This window comes from Bos javanicus, chromosome 8 (assembly GCF_032452875.1).
Source record: "Bos javanicus breed banteng chromosome 8, ARS-OSU_banteng_1.0, whole genome shotgun sequence".
NCBI classification, from domain to species: Eukaryota; Metazoa; Chordata; class Mammalia; order Artiodactyla; family Bovidae; genus Bos; species Bos javanicus.
This window is the reverse complement of record NC_083875.1, coordinates 70499733-70507559: the sequence shown is the minus strand read 5'-3', so window position 1 is coordinate 70507559 and position 7827 is coordinate 70499733. Positions and strand designations below refer to the sequence as shown.

At 61.2% G+C, this 7827-nt stretch overlaps 1 protein-coding gene across 2 annotated transcripts; it reads left to right on the top strand.

Moving 5' to 3' along the window:
- The first annotated feature begins 875 nt into the window (after positions 1-875).
- On the top strand, positions 876-7423 carry EGR3 (early growth response 3). 2 transcript variants are annotated; one of them, XM_061426994.1, is made up of 3 exons: positions 3222-3304; positions 3707-3759; positions 4607-7423. In XM_061426994.1, the coding sequence occupies exons 2-3, from the start codon at positions 3720-3722 to the stop codon at positions 5614-5616; spliced, it is 1050 nt and encodes a 349-aa protein (XP_061282978.1). In that variant the 5' UTR covers positions 3222-3304; positions 3707-3719; the 3' UTR covers positions 5617-7423. The 2 variants fall into 2 exon arrangements, with proteins under 2 accessions (XP_061282977.1, XP_061282978.1); XM_061426993.1 differs by lacking the exon at positions 3707-3759 and having other exon boundaries at positions 876-3304.
- Positions 7424-7827: the final 404 nt, after the last annotated feature.

The following is a 7827-nucleotide window of genomic DNA, read 5'->3' as shown; positions in this document are numbered from 1 at the left end:
CACTCCTCTATGGTCTTTGGGGCCCCGGAAGCTTTCAAGAATCCCCGATTCTCCCACCGGCCTCTGCCTTTCCTACTGTGGGTGCCTATCAAACAGGCCCGGGGTTTCCAGCTCCTCAATCTCCTTTCCCTCCCGGGTCTCAACGAGGGTGGGGGGTGCATCATGGTAGGGTCCTCCCGCGTTGAGCTGGGCGGCCGGGAGCGCTCGCACTTCCTCCCCGCCACCCCCGCGGGCTGAGCTGTGCCTCGCGCGGGGAAACATGGGCACTGCAGGCACCACTGGTGTCTGCGGCTCGCCTGAAGGCCGCTAACCTCGCGGCGTCTCTTGGCCCCGGAGAGAAACCCACAGAACCCCTCTCCACCTCCGGGTGCAGGCGCAGCAGAAAGCGCCGCGGAGAGGCCACGGCCGGAACTGGAACGGCCGATGCTCGCCGGGGGTCGCTGCTCCCCGCCTCTCCCCGTCTCTCCCCAGCTGCCAGGCTCTGCGGCCAGAGGCCGGAGCCGCTGGCTAATTTTTCACGCCCCCTAGACCGCCTCCCTAGGTGACGCTACAGCCTGTGTGGTTCCTTTAAAGGCTGCGGGTTCCGTTCTTCTTTCCTTTTCCACTGGATGCCAAAATATGCAAATCCGGGGACCGGAATCTGCAGCCAAATCGAGAAGGAGAAGGGGCGCGGCCGGCGCGTCACCGGATCCGCTCCTTGTATGGCTCTTCCCGGCTTGGCCCGCCGCCCCGCGACCCTCCTTGCAGCCGCCAAGGCCCCTCCCGCGCCCAGCCCGGCTCACACTGCCGCCCACGCCCCCGGGCCGGCCAATCGCCCCCCCCCACCCGCCCGCCCCACCGCCTTGGGAGGGAGCCGGGGGCGGGAGGCGCTGCATGCCCTGATTCCGGCCGGAGCCGGGGACCGCTGCAGAGCGCTCCCTCCCCGCGCCGCGCGGGCGGAGGAGAGCCCGGGGGCGCAGAACCTCCCCGGTATAGGTGCGGGGAGCCTGGCGGGAGCGGCAGCAGGGGCGAGGGAGAGGGGGCCCGCGGGCGGCGGGAATCCCTCCTTTCCTAAGCACCAGAGGAGATCCGGGGGAGACCGGGCCCTCCCACCCCTAGCTCTCCATCGAGTGAAATGGAGGGGAGGAGAGCGAGGTTGTCATCCACCCCCACGACGAGCAGCAGCTTGGGAGTTCCTCCCACACGTCCCCGGCCCGCGTGGCCCTCCTACGGAGTGAGGCCCGGGGATCCTCTCCTCCTCCTTGTCAACACTCCCACTCGCCCTGAGAAATGCACGTTCCCCCAACCCCAGCTCCCGGGCCAGGGACCGCGGGATCCACCGTGCCCACACGGCCACCGAGGAGGGAATCCTCCTACGCCGAGCCGGTGTGATCTGGGGTCGTTCCCCCACGCTCCTCTCCTCTCCTCCCCCTCTCCCGCGGCCGGGCCGCGCGCTCTCCGAGAACAGGCCTCGGGGAAAGTATCACCGCCCCCGGGATCTCTGCCTCCCCCGGGAGGTGACAGCGCTCGGGGTCGGCTAACAGGCGGCCCTTGACTGCAGGGCACCCGGCACTCAGCCACGGGGACAGCCCCGTGTAAGGCGAAGGGGAGGGCAGAGACCAGGGGAGGTCGCCGCGGTGGTTCGGAGACTGTGGGTTCGGCAGACTCTTGCCGCAACTCGGTGGCGCGCCCTTCGCAGGAAGCACTACACAGCGACTGCGTCTGGGCCTGCTGGGCCCTCCTGCCATCCCGTGGTCAAAGGGGTGCTTTGGAACCAATAGGGGATTTTTGGAGGGTTTGGTGCACATGTTTCCTATCCCCTCGACTTCACTCCTTCACCACCAAAATTGCACACCCTCGACCTCCCGAGGTGCGGGTTCTCGCCTCCAGCGCAGCCGTTCTGCAGCTACCAATCTCCCCAACACTACGCTCAGCCTGGTGTCAGCTCAGGGTCAGGGGCCCAGGGAGCAGCAGGAATGTGGGCGGCAAACCCGAGGGAGGGCGGCACAAAAGTTCCCGAGGTGCTGGACCGGAGACCCCTCACCCGCTGGAATCCTCCTCAAAGGAACTTTGTCCCAGTCCCAGGTGAGAGGAGTCCTGGACAGGAGAGGAGCCGTGCCGGGTCGGGGTCGGAGAGCACACCTTCCGGGTTCCCCAGAAGTTCCCAGGCTGCAAAGGGAACCCCGCTGTGTGTTTTCAATCCTTTTTCTTCCTGCTGGGGGGAGAGCGTCGGAGGCCACTTGCAAACCGCCCCACCTCACTGCCCCCCGCCCCGCCCTGCGATCCTATAAGCGCGCTCTCTCCAAGTGCCGACACCAAATAAACATACTGGAGGCTATTGCTCTTTCGACCCCGCGCTGCGCGCTTTACTCTTCACTTTCAGTTACATCCCTCTTTCCTCTCGCCTCTCGAATTTTCTTTCCTTCTTCTCTTCTATTTCTCTTTTTTTTTTTAAGATCCGCGAGCGGTGCGGGCGCCGCACGTTGGCTGCGGCCCGCTTCCTGCTTTCTAATGTTCCATTGTGAGGAGCTTCCATTGTGACGTCGCGCCCCTTCGGCTGGGCTTTGTCTGTCCATATATGGGCAGCTACGTCACGGAGCTTTCCCGGGGCTCAGATAAATAGGCTGGTGGAGTTCCCTGGCTGGGAGCTTTTGGGCAGCAGTGAGCTTGCTAGGAAGCGGCGGGGCTGGTGCTGGCGGTAGCAGCGGCAGCGGCAGAGGCGGCTGGCAGAGGCAGTGACGGCGGTGGCGGTGGCGGATTGGGGGGCGGGGGGGCCGCGGGCGCGCGTCTGTTGGTGATATCAATATTGAGGCCGCGTGCGACCCCCTTGGACCGAGATCTCCCCACCCCACCCCACCCCAGCCCCCACCCACCTCGCGCACACGCCCCCCCCCCCCCCACCACCACCACCACGACCCAGCCTCCTACCACGGCGCCAGCTGAGGCATCCAAGAGGATTACCCACCCTTTGCCCTCTCCCCCACCCACCCCTCAAAAAAGAGAAGATCCCTTCCCCAGGCCCACCCCTTCCCCTCTTCCCTCCCCCCTCCCCCCGAACTTTCCCTCTCGCATGCTTTTCCCCTGCACCACCGATCGCCTCTCGGATGCCGCTTGCCTGGAAGCTGCGTTAGGAGCAAGCGGCGGCGGCGGCGGCGGCAGCTCGAGAGTGCTATGACCGGCAAACTCGCCGAGAAGCTGCCGGTGACCATGAGCAGTTTGCTAAACCAACTGCCTGACAATCTGTACCCCGAGGAGATCCCCAGCGCGCTCAACCTCTTTTCTGGCAGCAGCGACTCGGTAGCCCATTACAATCAGATGGCTACAGGTAAGGGCGGCGGGGAAGCGGCGAGGCAGCGAGGAAGGAAAGGGAGAGAGGAAGAGGAGGAGGGAACAAGCTAGCTACGGATGGATAGATGGATGGATGGATGGAGAGATGGGGGGGGGGGCGCGTGCTGTGAATTTTCCGGGGGGCGAGTTGCTTTTCCCACCCACTCCTCCCGCCCTCCCCGATCGGGAAGGCTCGGTTGGCGACGCCACGGTAGAGGCTTCGATTCTTCCGGGTGGGGGCAGCCGCCGACCAAAGGGAGGTAGGTGCGAGCGGCTCTGGGGTTCTCCACTTAGGGGGCGCGATCGCCGGGCTGCGCGCAAGGCGTAGTGCCATCGCCCCCTTTTCCGGGAGGAGCCCAACGTCCCTTTTCACCCGCGCTCTCCCCCCTTACTCCCTCAGCCTCCCACCCGGGATGGAGCCATGTGCGGCGTGGAGTCCCCGCGGTGGGAGAGGTACTGCGACGCTGCCTTTTCAGGGCGTTCAGCAAAGCCGTGGGGGTGTGGGGACGGCGGGGAGGGGAGAAGGTGGGGATCCACCCGCCCGAGGGCTGCCACGGGGGGCGATCCCCGGACCGAGGAGCTTGGGAAGAGCGGCCACTCCCGCCATGGAGACACCGGCCGGTTTTCCGCCGCCCTCCACTCTAGCTAAGCTGAGGCTAGGCTTTCCCCCTCCAGCAGGAGCCGAAAGCTCCTTCAGGCCCGGAGGAGGCTGGGGCTGGGGGAGGCGGCGGGAGAGCTCCCTTTGCGGGCAGCACCCCTCTACGCGCCGAGGACAAAGCGACGGAGCGCTCCGGGTCAGCTACCCGGGCGCGGTGCGCACAGGGGGCTTCGTCGGGGCAGGAAAGGCGCGGGGTCCGGCGCGGACAGAGCTAGGGGAAGAGGGCCGAGTTGTGTGCGCTGGAGAGCGAGAGCCCGGCGCGCTCCGGGTCTGAAACTACCTGTAGCTGCAGCTACCTGCCCGCCCCACCTCGGGAATAACAACAATGCTTCTCGCTCTCGCGCCTGTGTGTATGTGTGTGTGTGTGTGTGTGTGGTACGGGAGTGTGTGTGTACGGCGTGTGCGGTGTGTGTGCAGCAGCCACTCCACACCCCGATCCGTAGTATTTTGCTGTATCCAGGTTGCGCCCGGGAGCGCGGCACCGCCCGCTTTGCGCTGGGCGCAGCTTTCTTTCCTCTTATCCCATCCTCTGCGCACTCCACGCGGCCGCACCCTCCACACCTGGGCAAGGACCTGGGCGCCCCGGCCCGGGAGCCGACTCGGCTTCACTCACCCCTCCCCTCTCTCCCCCGCTCTCCGCAGAGAATGTGATGGACATCGGTCTGACCAACGAGAAGCCCAACCCGGAACTCTCATATTCGGGCTCCTTCCAGCCAGCCCCCGGCAACAAGACCGTGACCTACTTGGGAAAGTTCGCCTTCGACTCCCCTTCCAACTGGTGCCAGGACAACATCATTAGCCTCATGAGCGCCGGCATTTTGGGGGTGCCCCCGGCCTCTGGGGCACTCAGCACGCAGACCTCCACGGCCAGCATGGTGCAGCCGCCGCAGGGGGACGTGGAGGCCATGTATCCGGCGCTGCCCCCTTATTCTAACTGCAGTGATCTCTACTCGGAGCCTGTGTCTTTCCACGACCCCCAGGGCAACCCCGGGCTCGCCTATTCTCCCCAGGATTACCAGTCGGCCAAACCGGCCTTGGACAGCAACCTCTTCCCCATGATTCCCGACTACAATCTATACCACCACCCCAACGACATGGGCTCCATGCCGGAGCACAAGCCCTTCCAGGGCATGGACCCCATCCGGGTCAACCCGCCCCCTATTACCCCGCTGGAGACCATCAAGGCATTCAAAGACAAGCAGATCCACCCGGGCTTTGGCAGCCTGCCCCAGCCGCCGCTCACGCTCAAGCCCATACGGCCTCGCAAGTACCCCAACCGACCTAGCAAGACCCCTCTCCACGAGCGGCCACACGCGTGCCCGGCGGAGGGCTGCGACCGCCGCTTCAGCCGCTCGGACGAGCTGACCCGGCATCTGCGCATCCACACGGGCCACAAGCCCTTCCAGTGCAGGATCTGCATGCGGAGCTTCAGCCGCAGCGACCACCTTACCACTCACATCCGCACGCATACGGGCGAGAAGCCCTTTGCCTGCGAGTTCTGCGGGCGCAAGTTTGCGCGCAGCGACGAGCGCAAGCGCCACGCCAAGATCCACCTCAAGCAAAAGGAGAAGAAGGCGGAGAAGGGGGGTGCGCCTTCTGCGTCCTCGGCGGCCCCGGTGTCCCTGGCCCCTGTGGTCACCACCTGCGCCTGAGGCTCGGGCCCCCAGATCCCACTTTTCCCCTTCAGTGTCTCCCGGCTGCTCGCCTGAATGCGCAGCCGAAAAGCTAGCTACGGAGGCGCAGGGGCCGCGCCCTGGCCTCTCCATGGACGTAAGGCCCCTTGTTTCCCTTCGCTGTCCCCCGTCTCCACCCTTTCACATCGGCCGACGGTCGGGGGCCAGGGCAAGAGGCGCCTTCCCCTCGCTGCCCACCCCTTAGCCAAGGCGTGGGGGCGGAAAGGTGGCGTCTAGCCCGCTTTGTTCAGTTCGGATCGTCTTGATCCAGGGGCCGCCGGGCCGGGCCAACGACCTGCCGGGGACTGAAGGCGGGGTCCGCCCAAGCCTCGCCGGACCCAAGCACCTCACGGTTCCCCCCACGTGTCCCTCGATTCCCCCTCGAAGACCCGAGAGGGGGAGGGGGTAAGGAGCGCACCAAAGCGCAGAGCTTGCTGCCCGCCGCACGCACGCGCGCCTGCGTGCGGGGATGCGCGCGAGTGTGCGTGCTCGCGTGTGTGTATGTGTTATGTGTGCGTGTGTGTGTTTCTGTGTGTGTGCGCGCGCGCGCACGCGTGTGTGTGAGACTCTTGAGCTGAACTGGGCTGTGTCCACCCTAAACTCTTCCCCACTTCGGGTCCCCAGGCCGCTAGGGAAACGTCCCAGCCTGGGGGCCTGCGCGTGGCGGGACGAGACGGTCTTCCATCTGCTCAGAAATAATGTTTCTTACAGAAATGCCTCGGATGCCGCCGCCGCGGTGCTGCTACCGCCGCTTAGGGTTTGGCCCCTCAGAATCCCTCCTTTTCCGAGCGCTTCCCTCTCAAGGCCTCAGGGCAGTTTGATCTGCGGGGAGAAGGAGCAGCCATCCTTGAACCTGCCTTTTTAGAAATGTGTTTCCTCAGCCCCACTTTTTAAAAATCTGAGTTTGCTCTCTGCCTTCCCCCGCCTTTCCCCTCTAAGCCTTTTACCATCTCTTTCCAAATCTTTTTTCCAAAAAGGCAGGCCTCAACCAGCCACCCCGTTTCGCCATCTTTTTGTTTTCTCTCACTCACGTACCCATTTCTCTTCCCACCATTGATTGGAATGCAGCCTTTTTTCCCCCTCTTTGTCATCATCCATACAACAGGTAGAATTCAAATTTAGGTAAATGGCATGTGTGTATGTATGGATGTGTATAAATATGTGTATGTGTTCACACACACACATATATATACACATACACATATATATATATAACCTGCACACAGTATGTATTTCTAGCAAAATTAAATCTCTAAGGTACTTGGCAATCCCGTGCAGTGCACTGGAATAAAAAGAACTTATAGGCATATACAGCTTTAAACGATTTATTTTTTATGAAAAAATGGAACCAATGAGACTGTATCTGCCTATGTGTGTATGTGTATGTGAGTATGTATATATGCATCCATAGAAACACATAGACACACATCAGTGTCCAAATTTTCCTCAAGTTATGGGGATGTCTGCATTAATCCATGTTGATGAATGAGGCACATCTCTTCCATACCCCAGTCTCACCTTCTCCCTGCCCTACCTCACCTCTTCTCAGGCACCCCCTCCTCCCCAGCCTCCTCCGCACAGGGGGAACTATTTGGATGTGGAGTAGTAGGGAAGCTGGCCTGAGACACAGCTTCCAGTGCAGTCTTGCCTGAATGTACTGTTCCCTGTTAGCGTTATTTCTCCTGGGGTCAGTAAGCTGCCCAGAGAGAAGGAAGACAGGTCTGGAGTTTACAGAATGTCTGTTTTTAAAGTCACTTTATGCGTTTCCCACTTTTTTTTTTTTTTTTTTTAAGAAAAAAGCACCGGTTTTTTTGGTGGTGGATAAATAATACTAAAAGGAATCTAGTGAAAGGGGGAAAAAATCATAGAGCAAGAGGATTGTGGATTTCCAGGTACTTGGATTTTTTGTAGAAGAAGAGAGAAGTGGATGAAGTTTGCCAGAAGGGCCCATATTTTTTCAGCTGAAGGGTAAAATCTTTCTTTGCAGAGACAGTATTTTGCTGAATACTTTTTATAATGTGATGATTATTTAAAAAAAAAACAAAAATTTTGGTCACTTCAAAGCTGGAAGGAGGAATCAGATAACCCTTTAATATTTTTTCCTTGCTCCTTCTGATCTATGCATGTCACTGCATGATAATTCTGAGTTTTCCTTTGTTTTAATAAAACTGTTCTCAGACATTTAAACTA

What these genes read in the sequence shown, in the direction of transcription:
- EGR3 (XM_061426993.1), top strand. Translation starts at nt 3,151, where the DNA reads ATGACCGGCAAACTCGCCGAGAAGCTGCCGGTGACCATGAGCAGTTTG. An exon ending in TTACAATCAGATGGCTACAG is followed by an intron (nt 3,305 to 4,606) that starts GTAAGGGCGGCG and finishes CGCTCTCCGCAG; the next exon opens with AGAATGTGATGGACATCGGT.